This window comes from Nuphar pumila, chromosome 3 (assembly GCF_984573655.1).
Source record: "Nuphar pumila chromosome 3, dmNupPumi1.hap1.1, whole genome shotgun sequence".
Lineage (NCBI taxonomy): Eukaryota > Viridiplantae > Streptophyta > Magnoliopsida > Nymphaeales > Nymphaeaceae > Nuphar > Nuphar pumila.
The window spans coordinates 14,872,140-14,895,158 of NC_143251.1; the positions used below are offsets into that span (position 1 = coordinate 14,872,140).

Below are 23,019 nucleotides of genomic sequence, written 5' to 3' on the forward strand. Positions count from 1 at the left end.
GAATATGTTGTCCCCATTTAGACACACTTTCATGATAATCATAAGTCCATACCTGTAGAGATGAAATCTTATTCTTTAAACTGGAGTTCCTTCCTAGTTCCGCTAATTCTTCTTAGAATAGGCAGCATTATTATAATTATATTTGCAACAATTTGATGTGAAGGGATAAAATCCTAATTGACCATTATCCTTGTTTAATTGATGATTGAGATTGACGCGGACGTTCTCAGTTCATTATTTCTGCACTGAATATGTTGTCCCCATTTAGACACACTTTCATGATAATCATAAGTCCATACCTGTAGAGATGAAATCTTATTCTTTAAACTGGAGTTCCTTCCTAGTTCCGCTAATTCTTCTTAGAATAGGCAGCATTATTATAATTATATTTGCAACAATTTGATGTGAAGGGATAAAATCCTAATTGGGGGGTCATTTGACAAGGTTTGACTTAAGGCTTGTTGGAATTTCATAATGGTGGTGATACCAATTATATGTTACATTTTACGTTCTGTATATCAGCACTTGTCCATGTTTGCCAATATATGATGCCTTAGACATTACCGCAGTCCATAGGTAGTATTTATAGTTGATTGTATTATAATGACAAGGAATGGTGAACAAAAGTTTGGAGGTGATTCTCTCTTTCTTTTACTCCCATCAGTCTCTTAGTAAGTACCAGCGATGCACCATTTCTGAAAAATGAAGAGGTAAAAAGAGTTGCGAAATAGGTAATCCTAGTTTCTCTTATTCGCAGATTACAGTAAACCTTATTTTGCATTATTCTCTGAACATTTCCATACCGTTTGCCAAATTGTCAAATTTTAATATCGCAATAGCAATTTATTCAAGATAAGATACACTACTGAAGTTGTGCTACCTATAAAGTTTGTCTGCTTGTGCAACTGAAAATGATAGCGAGGAACCTCTGTTTGATACATCTGTTTGATACATCAGGCAGAAAGAGGATGTTTACATTTTTTAATTATTGAGGTTAGGCATTTATTCAATGTTCTGCTTTAATTTGATGTCTGCAGGAACCACATATGACTGGAATTTTTATGTTTTCATGGTTATCATTTGGTGTCGTTACTGATTAATCCATTCTGCAGTATGTTGCCTAAGTTAAATCTCAAGTTCCTCCTAATCTTCTTTTCAAAAGAAACATGAAAATATAGGATTATAACTGAACTAGCATGAGCCAAATTTTATTTATTTAAGAGTTCCATATTTTTTAAGCTTTTTAATTAAATCAAGTTGTAATTCTTGTATTTGTGTTCTTGCAACGAGTTTGAAAAAAAATGCATCCAACTTGGTCAAATATCTACTGGTATACAGTTCGTAATTCTATTTTCTTTTATTTTTTGTTTTCTTCAGTTGTATCTCCATTTAGGCTTTCTCGTCGTTTGAAGTTATGACTTGTCTCCTTTTGTAGCACATAAGATATTTTGTATGTATCTAATGAATTTGTTGAACTTTTAAAGTATCAAGGTAGTACCATTAGGATTTTTGGGTTTTCTTGAATTCTTTCTCTTCAGACTCCGTAATAATAAAAGAATTCAATACATGTATAATTTCTACCTCCTTTTTTCCACGTGCTTGCGGTAAATCTTATTTTTGGTTCAGTGATTCTCCTGCTGAATGCTTCAATTGCCTTGAGTATATTGTGTTCACCTAGTTAGTAAAACTTCAATCTTGTTTTAGAAAAGTTCTGCCCCCGTGTTGTGAATGTTAAACCAGAGTACAAATAACGTGTTGTTCATGCATGATGCCTTGGATAAATCAGTCGCTAAAAGGTTTTCCCTTTTACTGGTCCAAGAGCCATTCTTTGTGGTACATTAGTTCCTGGGCTTGCCATTTCTCGTATATTGGTCTGTCAGTGGTCTACAACGGGGGCATCCGCTTGGCTAGCAGGGTGGTTGTAACGGTACTGAGATGAAGGCACTTGATCAAACTCCGCGGGCGCACAGGTGTGTCTGTACCTTTGAGAGGTGGGCCACCTTATAGTCAGGGTGGTCGTGGGGCCTCACTCAGGGTTTTCTTCGCTTTGTCATAAAAAAAAATGAGTGGTGATAATGAGCATTCCTAGTTATATATTTTTGATCTCTTGGACCAACTTCCTTTTTACTTGTCAAAAGTGAATATGCGTATTCTAGATATCTTTTGGTTTTCCTGGTTAGTGTTACATTTAAAAATTAAGAAGCATCTAGTGCTATGAATGTCTGTTCAATGAGAGCAACTGCATCTGTTGCGGGATTATAAGTTATTTTTCTTGAACTTGTTGAGAAGCTGTCCAAAAGGAGACCAAAGGAGGGTAAAAAAATCTAACAAATAGATAAACCGAATTGAATGTTTTGAATTTAGATAAAAAATTACTGAGCTCTTTTAGAAAACAATAGATAAGAGGTTATTTGATGGTAGAGGTCAGCACTATGCACTGTGTGGTTAATACAGTGCTTGGTGCTGCGTCGGGCTTATATTTTTCTATAAGGTTAAAAGCATTCCGAGTTAAGAGGTTAAAAGCAAATATGGATTCTAAAGTATCAAATACTTTTCAAGTCTCTTTTCTGCATCTGCGACTGGTGCGTGTGATGTGGTAGCTGCGTCGGGCTTATATTTTTCTATTATGTGCCACGTTCAGAATGACACGTAATATTTCTTAATTATTTTTTGATAAACTTGCAAGATATTTCGCACGAGCTGAAGGAAGTCGAGCCAAGTTCGGTTAACTTTTCAGCACTACAAATAGCAGTGATGTAAATTTATTATGACATCATAATAATCAGGGATGTCATTGGGTCGGATGTAACCTGATATTCAAACTTAATCTAAATCTGAGTAGTTGCATTCAGTAACCAAATCTGGATTCTATTAAAAATTGGATCTGGATTTGGTATTAGTTTTGCATTCAAATCCGAATTCAAATTCGACTAAGATCGGAATCCGATTAAGTGTAAATATTGGGTTTTAGACTAGTTGGATTGGGACTCAATTTTATCTTTTTTCATCCGACTCTGACCGACGTCCATGTCCATTAAACGCAGCAATTTTAGTGAAATTTTCCTAAAGTTCTGTTACCTTTCTTGAATATAACACGATTTTAATGTGATCTAATGTAATTCTTTTTCCTTCATTATATAAGCCCTTTGTTATCCTTATATAATGTTTTTATATTTAATTTATCAATAGTCTTCACCGTTCAAAAGTTTTTATGATTTTTTTTTGCTGAAAATTTCTCTAGAATAAGATTGGTTATACTGAGTGTGACTCAGCATAGAGCATGTTAAGTGTTAAATCTACAGGCTTTATATAGTCTCAGTGAAAGACCGGAATGCAGGACTTGTTGGTTACAAAAATAGTGGAAATCAAAATGTACACTGTTATCAAAACGTGCAGGGGTCAACCAATTGGATGTTTGAAAATTGAATTAATGGTTAGTGAAAGTACTTTATGATCGAGGGAATGAGCACTAGAGGGAGGGTGAATTGTGCTTTTAAATAACATTTTTGAAAAATTTTAGGATTTTAAAAATCACACAACAATCACACAAAGAACACAAGATTTTATCATGGTTCGGTCTTTCTGACCTACATTCAGTCCTTAATCCATACCCGCTTGAGATTTTCACTATCAACCTTGTGTAATCATAAGAACATATAGACCAAATCCGGTTCCACTTTCAGTAACAACCCAACTAAAAGCAAGCAACTATTTTAAACTAAGGAGTCATTTTCTTTTCAGAAAAATATAAGCAAGCAAACTTACAATCAGATTACGAGTCTTTTTTATAAATGCAGATGAAATGTAATTGACTTCTGAGGCTGTTGAAATACTCAACTCACAAATTCACTATCTCTCAAAAGAATTTGAGTGAAAAACTGGAGTAAAAATATCAAGTGAGTGAGAAAATGAATACTTGAATGAATATGAGTGAAAAGAAAAGAATTTGATCTTTGTAATTCATTGTAATTCGATGTTTTGAGTGTGGAATGCACTCTTATTTATAGTTGATAGATTTCATACGTTGAGAGTACGAATGAGTGTCAAAACAATCACTTTTGAACGATCAATTCGTTTGAAAAATAAAAACACACCTTTTAAAAGTTATAGTCGACTGAAACAATAGTTAGTCGACTGAAATCAAATATTAGCAGACTGACAATTATTGTCAGTCGACTACTGTGTTTAACAGAATCGTTTTAAAATCAAGAGTTTGAAACTTAGTCGACTAAAGAAAAGTTAGTCGACTGATGAAATTATCAGTAGACTGAAAAACCTTTCAGTCGTCTCTTGCTAAATTTTTTGGAAAACAAACATTTTGTCCGGTCGACTAAGAAAACCTTCAGTCGACTTCTGCTAAATTTTTCAGAAATCAAACATTTTGTCCGATCGACTAAGATTTGATTAGTCGACTAATTAGAAAGTTGACGTTTTTGTTTTGTTGGTTGACTAATAGATATGAAAAATTAAGTAAAGAGTTTTCTAAAACGATTTTCATGAAGGGTTCTTTTAGAAAAGTTTTTCTGAAGACTTTTTAGATAAAATGTAATTGAAATATGCACTATAAGTAAGGCTCTTACAAGAATCTAAGATATTTAATAAAATTTACATTTGCACATTTGTCTTCAAAGATTCTTCATTGAATTCTTCAATTCTTGTCATCTTTCTTCATTGCTTTAACTGAAATACAGGTGATTCACTTGTTCATCATCAAAATCTAGTTCTGAAAATGTCATATACGGCTTTGTTATCGTAACAGTTAAGGGCAGTCATGTTTTGTCACTTGACATGGGACAACTACACTTTGAAAGCCCCCCAACGACGTTCCTTGCTACAAGGATGAAGCTGGGTGTGCCCAGCTTTGTGTGTGTGTGCTCGCACACATGTTCACGTCTAATTAGCATTTCAGGCCCTACTATGGTTAGAGCAAGCTTAAACGGGTTCATCTTGTTCCAGCATCATAATGTTTTCCACAAGCCCTTTTAACCATATCCTTCTCTAGTAAATTGCCTTGGCCTTACCACTGAGGTGGTATCCCATGTGGTAAGCGGAGTCCTGTGTGAAGCTGAAGGCCCAGGATCGAATCCCTCTGACACATGGGGCGGCTGTGGTAGGGGTCCGCATAACCCAGCTTGCCTTTCAAATTTTTTTTTTTTTGCCAAAGCCTTGCATTTGGGAAATCATCCAAAGAGTACAGTATTAAATTAATATAAGCCTCGCTGCATTATAATAAGCAAATGATACCCTTGTTTGCGAAAAAGAAATTAAAGCCATCCTTCAGGTGCAATTTGCTAAGCATTATATGATTACCTAGAAAGAAGAAAACCTTATACACTTGTAATACACACACAGTCAGCTTCGTTGCACCTTCTTCGCTTAATTAACTGGAAGATTGAAATGGCTTATAGATCTGAAGATCGGTGATGATGCCTTGTATGGAACCTGCTGCAGCAGCCAGAGATATGAAGAAGCATCCCATACTGAGCACCTGAAGCCATGTCCATCGGAATGTGAAAGGTTGGATCTTGTTCCGCGCGATGTACATCTCGATCGGGAAGTAGACGGTCAGTGGCCAGAATCCGATGGCTCCTAACAATCCCATAATGTCATTGAAGAAAGGCACAATCATGGCTATGACTGTTGTTACCCCCACATACACAGTCCTCCATACCAGTCGAAACAAGTTAATGGAGTACTCCCCATAGCCTGGGATGTCCACAGGGTACTCTTTGTTGATGAATTGGCTTGTTTGCCACTTGTCGGCCGCCCAGCCTTCGACGAAGGCAAAAATAGGTTGGGTAAACACCTGTTTTACAGAGAAAAGAGTTAATTCTTTGCCATTATTTCATTATTGCATTAATGGCCCATTTGATTGCAGGGGGGGAAATTTGGGATAAACTTCGTTTGAATTTTCTCTATCAACCAAATCAAACTGATACAGCTGGTATCAAGCCAATTTTTCGTGTGCCTTTTTAGATTTTTTTGAATTTGCTTCTCTTTTTTTATTTTTTTTAAATAAAATTAAAATTTTAAATGTCAAACCAAATACATTTGATTCCATTCAAGCTTATTTTATGAATTTATTTGAAAACCAGTTTGGTTCTGAAACTGATTTTGAACATTGGTCCCAACTCATTCCTGGCTTTGATACTAATTCATGCAATACCAGCAACAGCATGTTGCTCTTTAATTCTTGACAGAGAATGGAGCCACTGGTTCCACTCATCCCCTATGTCATCCTTATCTTCATACCCCTTTTTGAGATTTCATTGAAGCAAGTTGTTTTGATCAAATCAGACCCTATCCACGTGATCTACATCACTCATTTAGTGAGGATCGACACTTAAATCGCCAAAATCCGACTTGTGTGCCGGATTTTTTTGGTGATCTAAAAATCAACTGTTGACAAAACACAATTTTCTGTAATTTAAAAAAGCATTTTTTTTTTGAAAAAATATGATCCAAGGTTCGTTTCTTATTCAATCAACCACGTTGAACCCATCTTTAAGATCAGGTTTGATCAAAACAGCTTGCATCAAAAGATTTAGGAAGGGTATAAAGATGGAGAAAGAGTCTAACCGAACTCCCAATTGCTGGTATGGATTGGTTCATCCAGCTGACCAGTTACAGTTGCCCTAATTTTGCCTAGTTTGGGGTTTCCGCGACATTTACACAAAATCTAAGTTGGTTAGGATAACAACGCAAACATGGCCAGATCTTTACTGAAGAAAAATAAAAACCAGATCTATTTAGCCAATCCCAGCCATAGGTAGCCTTTCAGGGCACGTTTGGAAGTGCGAAAGATGTAGAAAAAATGATACAAAATAAAAAAACTTATACTGTTTATTCCGACAGTTTCAAACGAAAGAAAATTTCTCTCTTAAAGATTTTTTCTAAACGAGGAGATACATAAGAAGGTAGGCGTTGCTGGTTTGGACATATTCGGCGAAGGCCTAATGATGCTCCAGTTAGAAGGGTGAAGAAATGGAAAAATATATTAGTTAAAAGAGGTCAGGGTAGGCCTAAGAAGACTTGGATGGCGATGATAAGAAAGGATATGAATGCTTTGAACTTCACCGAGGACATGGCATTGGAAAGAAATGATTGGAGGAGAAGGATTCATGTGGAAGACCCAGAATGATTTTCTTTTTTGGTTCATATCGCCGACCCCAATTGCTTTGGGATGAAGGCGTAGTCGTTGTTGTAAAGAGTTTTTCTAAAAAATATTTTTTGATAGGAAATATTCCTCTATGAAATGAGGTGAAGGAATATTTCCTACCAAGAGAAAATTATGAGGTCCACTCTCCAGCACCCATCTCACCATCACCACCACCACCACCCAACTCTCGAAAAACCGCCCTCCACCACCACTCACCACCATCAAGACCACCCATCTCACCATCACCACCCACCTCTCAAAAAACCACCCTCCACCATCACCCACCTCTAAAAAAACTACCGTCTCCACGATGATTTTCCACCATCCATCTCACCACCACTACCACCAGCCATCACCCACCTCTCAGAAAATCATGCTGGAGAAGCTCTACCACAATCACCACCACCTCTCGCGATGATTTTTCACTACGACGTACACCTCACCATCACCACCCACCACCTCCCATAAAACCACCTTCCCCACCATCTATCACCACCACTCACCATCACCTACCTCCCTGAAAACCATGTTGGAGAAGCTCCACCACCACCACCAAGTGAAAATTTTTCATTTTTAGAAAAATTATCATATCAAAACTTCTCGTAGACAATTTTTTCTTTTGCTCTGAAAGTTTTTCTTGCTTCAAAACGTGCCCTTTAGTCCCCGGAGCAACAAAGATGCATGAGAATTCCAAATTTCATATAAACTCACCTGCCAAGCACCCACGAGATGGACAACAATACATACGTTGGCAAAGTCAATCAACCAAAATGGGTCGTAGAAGCCAAACCCGGTGAGGAAATTCCCTGGTGCATTGTTCCCGAACGCTGCATAACCAACGCAACCACATAGCATGTAGAAAATAGTTGTGACCGAGACACCCACAAAGCTAGCTTTCTTCATAACTTTATTCTCTGGAGGAGCCGATTTTAATGTGTCCTGGAAAAACAAAAATGTAAAGTCGGACCGATCAAGATTGAATGTATCTTAGTCATTATTTGCTATACTTTGAATGAGAGAACGATATCAGGTTACTGGAGTAATGTTGAAGATGAATAAAAAAAAAAGTCTATAGTCTGAGGTGACTGAGCTGAGTTCAACATAGGTAGGTTCAAGGAAGATGAATTTAACATAGATTGGTTCAGACCATGATGCCGATTTAATGGGGATATGACATTCACAATGACCTAAACAACATGGACAGACTAAGTTCGTGGTACCTAGCAGGTTACTGGAGTAATGTTGAACCTAGTCAAGCATGGAGGTGTAGGTAGATAGAGTGCATCCTACCCCATTGTTAAATGAATTGGCTAATTATTGGTTACATCACCTCAATCATCTCAAGACGCAACCTATCCAGTTTCATCCCATTTAAACGGAATCAAATTTTATATATATATATATATATATATATATATATATATATATATATATATATATATATATATATATATATATATATATATATATATATAGTGCAACCGGAATGGATTGAGCTGGGCTTCTGTGGGCCGCCTATTGAATCGGGTCTGGATTTTGGACTTGAAATAGTTTGAGTCGGGTCTGGGCTGGATTGGGTCAGTCGCCCAACGAGTGTTTGGTTTTCTAATGATGTCAAACATAGAGTTCGAGCACCACCAAGGTGGTATCCCATGTGGTAAGCGGGGCCCTGTGCCAAGCTGAAGGCCCAAGTTCGAATCCCTCTGCCACATGGGGCTTAAGAGATATCTGGTAGGGCTCTGCCTAACCCCAGCTTGCCTTTAAAAAAAGCATAGAGGTCGGGCCCCAGTCTTGGCCCAATCTATTGCATCGAGTATGCATGCTGATGAACATATGAGACCAAATAGGCAGAGTCATATGTCCTTGTCAGGGTGGAGTCTGGTCGGAAGACCCGCTCAGAGTGGCCTACGAATAGAGAAAAAAAAGCTGTGTGTGTGTGTGAGAGAGAGAGAGAGAGAGAGCAGGCAGGTCAAAATCATTATGAGGGTGGAGTCTAGTGAAAAAATGTAACCCCACTGAAGAGAGTCATGGTCCGGTAGAGTGTCTTCTTATGGAAAAGTGACAGAGAAAGATGCTCTGAAACGAATCAGGCAAGCCCAAAAGTTAAATAAAGGTTTAACTGAAAATGAGTTTGTCACCAGCAAAACCGAATATTTTCCCTTCATAGTTTCAAGACTCGCTTCTGTTTCAGCCAACCTTGAAATCATTAGAACCGAAAAGCTAGGATCCATGTTGACTGCGTGCAGGCATGCACAAAACCATGGTATTCTCAGCCTAAGCCAACATGAATCGGTCAACTCATCATCCGAATCAACCAGGCATACGGCAACTCAGGTCTTTGACTTGGACATGGAGTCATATATTTTCTTCCTTTGTTTCCTTTTTTAGGATAATTCTTAACTACGAAAAAAAAGAAGTCAAATCAAGTAGGGGCTCACTTAGCCAGCATTGGGGAGGGGCCTTGGCCACTAGACCGGCAGTCAAGGACACAATCCCATTAGCTAGCATCGCCCTCTAGGCAAGCCAATGGCAGGCTGAGTTGGGTGGGGGTTTCTTTGAATTATAAAAAAAAAAAACAGGGCTCACTTGAATCTCAATGAGAACCATGGAGTATGAATAAGCAAAGGCTATGTCTCCAAGCGCTTGGAACGTTCTCCATATCTTCTCATTGGCGGTAACGTCCACACCCACTGCCACCCCGGTGAGGCTTGTCTTCCCATGGCTGCTTCCTGCAATTTGTCATGCATATACATTGATGAATAAAAACACAACAAAAGAACCAGAAAGCAAACAAGAGAGATTTTGTTTGTTCAACTCCCGCGGGCGCTACCAACGAGGGCTTCGCTTGTCTGACAGGAGCAGTTAGTACACGTCACCTTGTGTTGAGACGTTGCAAGTTCGAATCCCCAATGATATATGGTTCTATACCTGGTACTGGTCTGCCTAACCCCAACTTTATCTGTCGAAAAAGAGAAAAGAAAAAAACTCTCGCGAGCTGAAGTTTTCAGTATAGCCCCCGGGAGTGAGGGTCCTAGCTTTGGTGTTTTATGTCGTCGGAATGGCAATTCTGGGAGGCGATTTCTCCAGGCACAGTATGAGAAAAAACAAGAGATTTTGTTTAATTAGGTGTGTGTGTTTTGTAGCTGTTGATGGATGGTCACCTGCAGCTTTGGAGAAGGCGAGGCCGAGGCCTACGGTGGAATAAGTGAAGGACATGATTGCAGCAACGTAGGAGAGCCACCACAGCTTGTGGAAATCGGGGATCTGCGATAGGATCACCTGCATGCTTGCGAAGATTATCATGAAGGGGTTGTTGGACGTGTGGCAGTGAGAGGCATGACCTTCCCTGTGAAAACAGTTAGACCTCCGTACGGCTCTGATGGTTCACAGAACAAGGGAAAAGAGGGAGAATAAGACACAAGTTGAAAGTGAACAAAATGGGCCTCTCTCTCTCTCTCTCTAAAATGATTATTGGGATTTGGAATTAACAGACTTACGCCATACTAATGGATGCAGTGATGGTGTAACCGATCGATGTTCCAAACAGGTTCGTATATTGAGTGAGACCACAGAGCCTGATTTTCAACCCTCCTGCAAAAGAGACAAAAAAAAAACAGAAAATGAGAATGTGTTGCAAAACTTCCATGTTGAATTTATGCTCTCTGTTTGTCTACTTCCAGTTCTTTAGTCTAATTACTTGTTTGCTAGTGGAAAAAGAAAAAGGAAGATGTAATATTTTCGCAGGAAATGCACATTTGAATGGAAGGATGACCAAATACCGATCTAATTTTTCTTTTTAGTCACTAGAAAGTAACTTTATATGCAAGCATGCATACAGGACTCCACAACAAATCTGAGTTTTCCTTATGGCCCATTTGGTGGTCTCTATCTGAAATGAGAAAGAATGAAAACTCTTCATATTGAACCATTCAGACATGCACCACTAATCTTCAGATTTGCAGCGATCCTTTAGATATGTCTTCTAAAAGAAGAGCGTACCCATGCACCAAATATACGCTAAAGTAGTACAAAATAATCCACAGAGAGAGAGAGAGATGGTATTTTTGGTGTTTCTTTTTCTTTCGTGTCTTGAAATTTACCTAAGTTGGATCTCACAGCGTCCATGTAAGTGTAATTTCTCTTCCCGGTGACCGGCGACCGGTAGCAGTCTGCAAGCAGAGATGAGGTGAAGAAAGTGATGAAGGAAAAGGCCATGAGCACCACCGGTCCGGCCACCCACCCAAGCTGTGCAATCGCCCATGCAAGCGACAGCACCCCAGAACCGATGACAGCCGTTATGATATGAGCGCTGGCCGTCCACACATTCCCTAAGAAAAAACACCAACATGATATAATCTCAAGATACATATGAAGTCTGCCCTCACCAACAACCAAAAGAATCCAGAAACAAAGTATATATATACCGGTTCGCTTGGCTTTCTCATCATCGTCTCTGTTCTTGGAGTTCTCCCCAGCTCCTGTAAATCCGGCATCTTCGTCCACGAAAGAATCGTCCTTTTGCTGCAACTCGATGGCCGGAAAGATCCCCACATCCTCCTGTTTAGGCATTTTTGCTTCTTGAGGAACAAGAGAGAGAAAGAGGGAGAGGTGGGTGAGTGAGACAGTGTTGTTTGAGCTATATAAATAGGAGAGAGAGAGAGAGAGACCCCAAATGGGTGGAGTGCAGTGATGGACACATGTTCATGGTGTAGTTTTAACTTCTTAATTATTAGCGGTAATACTCATAAGTAAGCTCGTAACGTAAATGGGGTACAATAAAAGACGGAGAATTTTACGAGGCGAGAGGGATTTAAGAGGTTGTGTCAGTCGTATTTATTTTGCATAAGCAGTAGACCGACTGACCGAGTCTCTGGCTCATGTAATATGAGGACCTTAACACACACGCTGACACTCTCTCTCTCTCTCTCAGGCAGTTGGATTGTGCTGCTCACAATTGAATGAAATTTTCTAGCTCATAAGAGCTCCGCTCACCTGGTAGGGCAACTTTTGAATGTCAACAAGTTAACCGAACATCACAAAATCAAAACCTAAGGTGACTTTACCTTGCCACAAGGGCCTAGGTGGTGGTCAGGAAATCTTTAGCGCCTGTTTGAAATCTTTAGCGCCTGTTTGAAATCTTGGTGGTGGGATGGGCGTTTATGCATTTGGTGGTCCAGAGGTAAAATCTTGGTCAAACTACCTTGGTAGTCCTGTTTGGAATCTAGATGGGAGTTTATGCATTTGAGATGGGAAGTGGGGGCACTTTTTCCTTTGTATTTACACAAAATCATGGATTTGGCAGCTGCCACTTCTACAAATGCATAAACTCCATAAACGCACTTCTTCAAATGCATAAACTCCATAAACGTCCATCCCAACTGCAGATCCCAAAGTATTTATCACAGATGATCAACCAAGGTGCAGACAGATGGTTTTTTTTTCCTTTAGACTATAAAAGAAAATTTGAATGAAATATTTTTTAGTGTTTTCTTACAGGATGAAGATGGGTAGGCGTCTAGAGAATAAAATAATGCTGAGTGAATGATACACATTTGGGCTGTCGTCTATTGGTCATTCTTATTTATCTTGTGGCAATCTCGTGAGTTGCCACGTATTTTGCTTTGTCTGTGCAAGAGGGTCTCAATGTACTAGCCTTGTTTGATCTGCTTGAGTGATGGAGGTGATAAATCATTGGATTTTCTTCTGTAAAAGAAAAACGTTGCTTTTTAATCTCAAGATTCCCCAAGCTTGATACAAAATTCCAAAATTTTGTTTTCAAGCAAATCTCTTTTTGACCTTTTTCCTTTCTCTCGTCCCTTTGATTTTGTTTTTTAGCTTTTGGCGCCTTATATTGTGGACGAAGTTAGTTTTGAAGACAGAAGTTCATCTGCAGGATAAAAGTTGTTTTAAAACTGTAACTTGAAAGGATTTTTAAACATGAATAATTTGTTTGACACATTAGTTAAGAAGGCCTTCTAAAAGAGAGATCTATCCAACATTATGCAAAACCTTTCAAGACCAAAACCTTCTGTAAAATGCAACTGTGAACAACAAAAGAAAGAAAGAGAAAACCAATCAAACATCCGATAGATCAAATCCCAACTCTAACACCACAAAAATCTCACTCTAAAAAAATATACCACCCAAAAAAAAAGTCAGATAACATTCCTGGATGCTCACACCAACAATTCTCTTCATCAAAGAAAAAATCCCACACCAAAAAAACCATGAAAGAAAGACAAAAAAACAATACATTATCACCAAAAACAAACCCATGAAAAACAAGAAGGCAAAAAAAAAAGCACCTAACATCCACAATTTTCACAAAAACTCACAAACAACTTCACAACCCACTTTTTCTTGAAAAAAAAAAAAGCTCCACAACCAACCTGCCAAAAATGCACCACACCAATCAAGGAAAAAAAACGGCATAAAAAATCCAATTCTGAGAAAACCAACCATCTCTCACCTTCAAATCCATCATTTGCTTCAACTGAACCAGCATCACAATAGCAACCAGAAAAGTTTCAATGGAACAAATGATGGAAGAAGACTTGCAATGGTAATTGAACTAGGCTTCACACTTACATCCAACATACTTTGAAACACCTCTAGAGCCTCAACAATGCCACCATTTTGATAGAAGCCTCAAATAATAATATTTCACAAACTTTATTTCTAACAAGCATTCCATCAAACATTTGATACACAAATCCTAAATCTTACATAAATATCGACAATTTCATTCCAAATTTTCACACGAGTTCAAAATAACATTTGCACAAACCATCAACATACTAACCACTACAATTTCATTAGGCACCTCACCTGCCTCTTGAAATACATTCTATGAATACCCACTCAAAAAATGAGTTTCTCGATATGATATCTCTTTAAAGTTAGGCATCTCACCAACACCAACAACTCATATAATAACTATCGCAGTATTGCCAACAAATGCATCGGGAAGCAAAACCCAGATTCATGAAACCACCATAGATCTTCCTACTCTTTTCGAAAGCATGGACATCTGCATGCACCTTGAGGAGGAAGGGAAACTCATGATCGTTGGGCTCGAGACTGATCGCAAATCATTCAGTTATAGAATGCAAAATCAAGGACGTGATCATAGAGTTGGTATGAGCTCAAACAATTAGAGAAATATGTTGAAGAGAAGGCAATACGATGGTAGGTCTGGAGAGAGAGAGAGAGAGAGAGAGAACCCTCTGGCTCCTTCCCACCATGAAGAATGGCTCATTCTCGTGATAAGGAGCTTTTTTCTCCTCCCTATTTTAATGGTTTAATCACGGAAGCAGTTCAGTTCATGCTGAACATGAGCTTTTTTGCTCATGCCAACATCGTGGCAGTCTGCATTTTGAATGAATGCCACATAGCATATAACTGTTCTGTTGACTTTTTTTTTTTTAACTTTTCAAAATACAAAACGGACGGTCACGATGTTGGCATGAGCAAAAATTAAAGCTCATCTTCAACATGACCTGATCTGCTTTCTTTAATCTCGGGTCTCCACATGGGAGCTTTAAAATTAACCATCCAAACACCTTCTCAACTGAAATATAGTGGGACCCACACCTGAAAGGCCTTCCAGGCCTTAAGAAGATGCACCAAACATGGCCTAAATATACCTCTTTAATTTCATGTTGTATGACGAGTTGAAATTTCAAATTAGCAAAAATAAGTTGAGAAAAAGCTAACATTATTCATAAAACCCTATTTCTTGCATACCAACCAGTGCACAAGGGCTCTCCTCTCCACACCTGGTTAGATGGGTCGGCTTAAGGCTTTCAAGTACAAGAAGGCTAACAGCTCGATACCTGAGGTTCAGGTATTTTGCTACAAGGCATAAGCCAAATAAGAAACTATCTCCGATGTGCAAGGAAAGTATCATATCCATAATCAATGTGACACCTCTCAGCCCATAAGGAGACGTCTAAACCTAGCCAGGATCAACAGTCTCATCACATGACACACTTCAAAGTGTGCCATGTGATGGCACCTGATCCTGGCTCTCTAAACCATAGTGGTGGCTTTTCTCATGAAAAATAGAAAAAATAGTTGGCATTGTCATTTACTAGTTTCCACTAAATTTACTTCGCATTGTCAATTTCGTTAAAGGCAAAAATATTTTTAATTTATGCAGGCTAAACTTGCAATTAGAGATGAATTACTGTTAAAAGTAGTTTCAAGTTAATTACCACAGTTAAGGGCAAGACAACCAAAGACAATGAATAAAAAACTTTGAAGGACAACGAACTGTTGCAAATTAAAGAACAGCATCTTACTTTAGTTAGAAATTGAACTAATTAAAATCATGTAGTTGTGTCAAAATTAAGAGTTTGGCTTAGTACATCAATGGTATAGAAATACCAATTAAAGCATACAAGTGCCACTTGAAAGTTATGTATTAGGCATCAAACCCTGCACATGAATTTATGACAAACATACCTTTGTGTCTAGGAAATAGAATAGAAGGGCACTCTTTTTATTTACTGAAGAGATTGCTGTTACATTGACGTAAAAAACATAAGATCATTGACATCAACTCTTAATTAATATGTTTTGGTTTGGGCCCTTGCACAAGAGTAAATTAAGACAATTATTTTTAGAGATTGGACTGTGATGGTCGCCTCCGTTGGCCAAGGCCCTACATAAATAATTGAATCCTGTAAACTTTTGGTGCCCTAAGGATAATAATGGGTGGACAGAATTGATTGTTTGTCATTTCTTAATCAATATTTCCCCTCTATCATTTTATTTCTTTTGAATAATATCACCCTCCATTATTACTTATTTCGTTTATCACAGACCTCAACTTGAAATCAACATATGCTAATTAAGAATGTGCTGTGGTTTGAAGTGTCAGTAGGGATGCAAACGGTTGAGATCCGGAACAGCTAAATACATGGAGATTCAGATCAGAATCGGATCCAGAACAGCTAAAATTTGCAAAATCTCCTTGAATCTGACCTGTTTTCATCCATAAGTCGCACCCAGCCACCCACCTTGACCTCTTTTTTCTTTCTTTCTTTTATTTTTTTGATAACTCAAGGGGGGGAAACCCAGCCACCCACCTTGACCTCTTTTTTCTTTCTTTCTTTTATTTTTTTGATAACTCAAGGGGGGGAAACCCCTCCATCACTAACCGCACATTGGCTGGCCTTTGGTTGGTAAAACCCTTGAGGTCTCCATACCCACCTGAGAGTACACTCATTGTTCCTGTTTGGACGTCTCTTACGGGCTGGCCCGAGAGGTGTCATGTTAACCATGACCTTGTTTTGCATTGGTATGAACTCCATGAGTAGTCCCTCCCTCACCCATCTCTACCTTCTCCCACCAGGGATAGTTTCCTGTTGGCTTCAACCTTGCAGCAAAGGACACACACTCTAGATATATAGTGAGCTCGCAGTGTCTTTTAACTTGATCTCCTTAAGCCGAACCACCTAGCCAGGTGTACAGAGCTCTTCCAAATCAGTGCTCCACGATAGCTTTGAGCCTAGGCCTTGTTTGGATCATGCCGAGGCGAAAACAAGGATCAGTGCCACAGATAATAAGGTCAGGTTCCACATAGGCACACGGGTATGGTAAGTGAGTTGAACACCATAACGGAGCCCTTTCAAACGGAACATGCGTGACAAAACGTCTAACTGTGCATTTTTTTTTTTCCATAACTGAATGCATTTGAATGCTTTCATTGAAAATGACAGAATGCCTCTCTTTGGAAACTGCCTTCGAGGGATGTAAAAGTAGATTTCATAATGGTCATGGATTTAGCTAAATCCTTTAGCTCGTTTGGGGGCACTTTTTAAAATCTACCCTCACAAATGAACTAAGAAATTAGTCACCAAGACGGTCACGGTCTGACCTTTGGAAGTGTTACTGGTGTAGCATTAATTTGGTAATTATCACCTTGCTCTGGTGGTAGCTGAAACGAGGAATTCGAAGCGGCAAAGGTCATGCCAGTTCATACTTTCCCCCCTTTTCATGGCTTTCAAACAGTTTTGGAAGTGAGGATTCCACACTTACCACTCCGGTGACCTCCGACGGCCACTTTGCAAACCGAGCCTCAATCATCTTGCACCAAATACACAGCCTGAAAGGGTCCTAACCGAGTGCTCTATTTGTTGCAGTTTTTGGGTGCTCAAGGTCAATCTTTTGAACACAAAAAGAAAGCTGACCCTTGCCCCTAAAGAAGATATATGAAGAAAACCATGGGGATGGTTTTAAAGTTGGAATAATTTAGGGTGAAGAGGGGCCATCAGGACTCCATATTGGACAAAAGCCTCATTTAATAAGGAGGCCGGCTTGTATCTTAACATGAAGAGAAGCGTCAGCCTCACCATGCTGTGACTGTCAGCACGGTCTTCAACCGAACACTTAGAAAGACCTAAAAAACAAAAAAGAAAAAGGCAAGGTGGAGCCTCGAATTTCGTACTCAACTTTGAGCCAATGGTTTATTCCACCTTGATTGATTGACGTTATATATATTTTCAGCCTATTTGATTAGTCGATATGGATGGCTATTCTATTGTATCGATACCTCATGTACATTATAGTTAGTGTTGGTTTGTGAACCAGCCCAAAGAGCCTAGCTTGGGCTGCTCGAATGACTTCTGTGATAACAAAAGCGTCACGTACAAATGGACCATGCATATCGAGATGGCTAACATGAGTTAGTTTATTTAGAAAAAAATATGGTTTTAAATATTTTTAAATCTTGATAATAAAGAGAAAGAGTGAAGAAACATGACATGAAATATACGTGGTTTGGATATGAGAATCCTACGTTCACAACAAGAGAAAAACCACTTGTTATTATGATAAGAGGCAAACGCCAAAACAAAAGAACGAGGAATCAAAAGTGAGATTGTAAATCCAATTGATCCAATCTTATTCGACTCTTCTTGCAATTACCGATATCAATAACCAAATAACCAACTCCTTCATTTTAGGTCTCTTGCTGTTCTGACTTTATCATTTGAGGTCTCTTGCTATTGATATCAATAACCAACTCCATCATTTAAAGTCTCTTGCTATTATCGATATCAATCAATAAACGACTCCATCATTTGATGTATCGTCAATATGACATTTTTTGTCCATTAAAACAGCCACAAATATAGTTTTATCTCTATCCAACGGTTTGTTGATTCAAGATTATCAAAAATGCTTTTAGATAATATAAAAATTATATATAATATACTTAATATATATAACAGCGGAACAGCAGACACTGTTCATCAATTGAAAAAAAAAAATTTGACAGGCATAAACAGGAAGAGACAGGGAGTATCCGTGCTCACCAAGGTACGGTGATGAGGATCAAGGATTGGTTTGGAGGAGTTTCATCATATACCCTATGTGCAAATTAAATAAGAGAACAAGGAAACCTTATCCAATCAACAAAAAGATTGAGAGGAGAATTCGTGGACCTATGTCTTCCAACCGACTGAACCACTTTAAACCTTGTGTTCTTGTACTGGGCGTTTCCTTTTACAGCTATGGTTTGGGCATCCCATTGTAGGGTGTCATGTTGACCATGGTCTGAGCCAATGTTTGCAATGTAACACGCCTTGAGGACTCCCCAGTCCCCCTTGCCCACAAGAGATAGTTTTTCATTTGTCTTAAGCCTTGTTGCAAAGGATGCACACCCCATATATCAAACTCTTCACCTCCTTTAGCTTGAAAACCTTAAGCCTGACTTTGCCTGGTTAGGTATGCAGAGCCTTTGTTGGCATCTACGGTGTTTGATTGTTTCAATAATTTTACACGCTTAGACTTTAGGAGGACCGCGGCTAATTATTTCAATCATTTTGTCTCTTTTGACTTTAGAAAGGTGCTGGCAAAGATCCCAACTTGTACCAACGGGTGCTTAGCTTGTTTGGTAGTAGCTGTTAGTGCACATAACCATGTGTTAGGACGTTGCAAGTTCACAACCCAATGGTATGTTGTGTACTGGTGGGGGTCTGCCTAACCCCCAGCTTGCCTTTAAAAAAAAAACAAAAAAATTCCAACTTGCAACAATGAGTAGATCTAATTTTCTTCGGCTCCCAAGATGATTAAAGAAGGAAAGATCCCCACATGGCCACATGAACTTGGATAAAAAGGAGGAAAAAATGGTGCCATCTAACTTTTTGTTTAGAAAACTTTCTCTCAATCATGTTTTTGTCTATTCCTCTTCGCTGAGGTAATCACAGGACCTCTGCAACACTTTTAAAAAGATTGAGAGGAAAAGAAAAAGTTTGAGGCTATAAATGTGACACACAACAAAATTTCAATTCAATGGGATTGATTTTTAACTCCAATAAGGAGATAAACCCTAGGCAGCTTGGCCATGATTAGTAGGAGGATTCCAGTTTTATTTCCCAATGCATGTTAGAATCAACTAGGCTCTAGAGGATCATCCACCAACATGAAACACTAGAAAGATGGAAGCCTGCAGGTTCTGTGATCCTGTTTGTGCTTCAACATGTTGACCAACATTTTAATGGCTTTAATACGTGTGACGTTCTGATTGACACGTAAAATTTTTTAATTAGTTTTTGGTCGATTCAGAACGATTCACTTGAGTATCGGTATCAACCCATTCACCAGAATCGTTAGCCAAACGATACAGGGCCGATACCAATACTGACTGACAACATTGTTTTAAACTAAATGAAATGAATGATTTTTTTACTTCTCAGAAAAAAAAAAAACCTAAGATGAATAAGCTTGCAATTAATTCCTTTAAAAACCGTCCTTATGCCTTTTGACTAAACATAAACAACTGTAAGGGGAAAAAACTAAGATTTGCTCAGTTAATGGTATTAAGTTGAAACTACAGTAGAAAAAGAAAAACTTGTGTGAGAAAGAAAAGCAAAAAAACTACAGTAGAAACAGAAAAGCTTATGTGAGAAAGGTAGAAACAGACCTTTTTTATGCCTTGAAATTAGGAAATCGGTTTCCCTAACTAAAGTATGGAACCTCTTTCCGTATCTAATGTGCATTAATGCATTCTTTTTTAAGGTTTGTAACTACATTCTTAAAAAGCAGGTCGATGCTAAAGGAAAATAAAAAGCCAATGAATTTCTATATGGAAAGATATCTTATGCGGTTTTTGAATTTCTTATAAAGCAAATAAGTCCACTAACTTTAATGGGTGTAAGACGTAAGATTAATATTTATCATTATATTATTATGTTATCACCAATGCCATAAGGGAGAGAATATGTCTAATCTAGGCATATAAAGTCATAGCAATATCTCCCAAACGATGCATTATAGAAAAGGAAAATAAATGTTAAAAATTATTGTAGAAATGAACCATAAGAGGAATAACATATAAAACTTTACATTTATGCATGACATTATGACATACTTTAATGGATTCAAAGCCAAGATTCATCAACAGTTTTTAATTTTTGCTTTCCTTTGTGAATAATATAAATGCAAAAAAAGGATCGCAAAAAAAACTTTAGATTAATAATAAAAATATGGCAAAGTAAGACCAATGTGCCAAGCAACCATCATCATCATAATAGTTGGTCAAGTGTTCACCGTTGAATCAAGGGTGCTGAATTCTTGAAGAAGACAATAAGATGGAAGCCAAGAATGATGAAATCATGAAAATGAAATGGAAAACCGTGAAACCCAGGACTATGAGAATGGAGAAACTTTTGCTATGAGCAAACAAGAATGATGAAATCATGAAAATGAAATGAAAAAACTGAAAAGTCTAAGACAGTGATTGGAGAGGTTTTAACATGGGATAACCACACATAACGGTGGTCATGCATCTTAGTGCCGTGGCCATGCACAAGACAGTGCTTAAAAAATTAAATCTGAGAGAGAGAGAGATGCAAGGTTCTCTTTTAGCAACTAAAAGGGGAGGGGTAGAGAAATAGAGTTACCTAATTAAATAGTATTTTTTTTATGTTTACATGGGAAAACTGCCCCCAGAATCAGATACCTAGCCGTGCTGGCTCGGATTGCCGTACTTACGATCACTGTTCTGGCAGCGTAAAACTCCATGGTCTTACTCATTGCCCTCAGAAAGTCACCACACTTTAGCTTGCGCAAGGAGTGATGCCTGTGGGATTTGAACCTAGACCGCCCACCTAATTGCCGAGGCCCCATTCCACGAAGCCGCTAATTAAATAGTAATTCTTTAAAGTAAATGTGAGATCTTTCTTATTTTTATGTGGCCACTGAGAACTGAACATATTAGGTCCCATTTCTCGTTCTGCCCCATAGTTTTGAAGTATTTTATGATAGATCTGGACCATTAATGTGTTTAACATGCTCTATTTAGTGAGAATCGACTCTTGGATCATGTTTTTCGAGGAAAAAATGTTTTTATAAACCAGAAAAAACTGGTATCTTCATAATCATTGATTTCAGATCACCGGAAAAACTTGTATACAGGTCAAATTCCGGTGATCCATAAGCCGGTTCCCACTAAACAAAACCTATAGATCACATCTAACACATGTTAGATGTGAGAAGAAATGCCAACTCTGATTTTTGGGTTGGCAGAACCAGAAGGTGTGCAAAAGGAGCGCATTATGCCCCTTTCTTCCTTATAGGTTTTAAGTGTTTTATAATAGATCTTAGATGTGTTTAGCATCCTCGATTTAGTAAGAATTGACTCTAGGATCATGTTTTTTTGATGAAAAAACATGTTTTTCTGACCCAGGAAAAACTGGTACCTTCATAGCCATTGATTTTGGATCACCGGAAAAACCTTATAATAGGTCAGATTCCGGCCATTCAAAAGCCTGTTCCCTTAGGGCTTCCCTTTTTTCGTTAGGTCTGGTGAGGCCCTATAAAAAATTGTAGTTTTAAGTATAAAAATTGTAGTTTTAAAAATGATGATTTTTAAGTATTTTGATCTATAGGTTTTGTTTAGTGGGAACCAACTTTTGGATCACCCAAATCTGACCGTTTTACAGGTTTTTTTTGTGATTCAAAATCAATGTTTATGAAGGTACTAATTTTTTTAGCTAAGAAAAATATGTTTTTTCGTCAAAAAAATATAATTCAAGAGTTGATTCCTACTAAGTCAAGCATAATAAACACATCTAAAGGTTCAGATCTATCATAAAAAACACTTAAAACTTATGGGGCAGAATGAGAAATGGGGCTTAATATGTTCAGTTCTTGGTAAAATGGGATATATATATATATATATATATATATATATATATATATATATATATATATATATAGAGAGAGAGAGAGAGAGAGAGAGAGAGAGAGAGAGAGGGTGGGACTTAGGAGGCGTTTCTTGCCAGCCTTTGTGAGGGTGTTTATATTTGGTAAAATTTATAATAACGCCAAGTAAATAACACAATCAAGCAAGTTAATATTTCATTAAAGAATTTATAATGAGAAATATATATATATATATATATATATATATATATATATATATAGAGAGAGAGAGAGAGAGAGAGAGAGAGAGAGAGAGAGAGAGAGACTTAGGAGGCGTTTCTTGCCAGCCATTGTGAGCGTGTTTATATTTGGTAAAATTTATAATAACGCCAAGTAAATAACACAATCATGCAAGTTAATATTTCATTAAAGAATTTGTAATGAGGAATAAATAAATAAATAATAATATAAATATAACATAATATAATATATAGAAAATTATTAATTATAATTACATACTTGATATTATGTTGTATTATATTATTCTTATTATAGACTATAGTTTTGGATTCAGATATTTCTCAGATCTGGATTTAGTTTTGATTCGGATGTGGATTTGGATGTAATAATATATCACTGAATCCGAATTCTATTATTAATCAGAAATTGTTTCTTCTACCGAATCTGACTAACTGAATCTGATTCGG

The 23,019-nt window shown here is 37.8% G+C and overlaps 1 protein-coding gene across 2 annotated transcripts; it reads right to left on the reverse strand.

Moving 5' to 3' along the window:
* Positions 1-5,171: 5,171 nt before the first annotated feature.
* LOC149842085 (amino acid permease 6-like) lies at positions 5,172-11,753 on the reverse strand. Of its 2 annotated transcripts, XM_089998886.1 has the most exons (7): positions 11,584-11,753; positions 11,260-11,487; positions 10,657-10,750; positions 10,321-10,535; positions 9,746-9,888; positions 7,871-8,098; positions 5,172-5,806 (listed from the first exon to the last, which is right to left on the reverse strand). In XM_089998886.1, the coding sequence occupies exons 1-7, from the start codon at positions 11,726-11,728 to the stop codon at positions 5,381-5,383; spliced, it is 1,479 nt and encodes a 492-aa protein (XP_089855012.1). In that variant the 5' UTR covers positions 11,729-11,753; the 3' UTR covers positions 5,172-5,380. The 2 variants fall into 2 exon arrangements, with proteins under 2 accessions (XP_089855012.1, XP_089855013.1); XM_089998887.1 differs by lacking the exon at positions 7,871-8,098.
* Between the last annotated feature and the right edge of the window lie 11,266 nt (positions 11,754-23,019).

What these genes read in the sequence shown, in the direction of transcription:
- LOC149842085 (XM_089998886.1), bottom strand. Translation starts at nt 11,728, where the DNA reads ATGCCTAAACAGGAGGATGTGGGGATCTTTCCGGCCATCGAGTTGCAG. An exon ending in ACTGCATCCATTAGTATGGC is followed by an intron (nt 10,536 to 10,656) that starts GTAAGTCTGTTA and finishes GTGAACCATCAG; the next exon opens with AGCCGTACGGAGGTCTAACT. An exon ending in CGCCTTCTCCAAAGCTGCAG is followed by an intron (nt 9,889 to 10,320) that starts GTGACCATCCAT and finishes GACAAATTGCAG; the next exon opens with GAAGCAGCCATGGGAAGACA.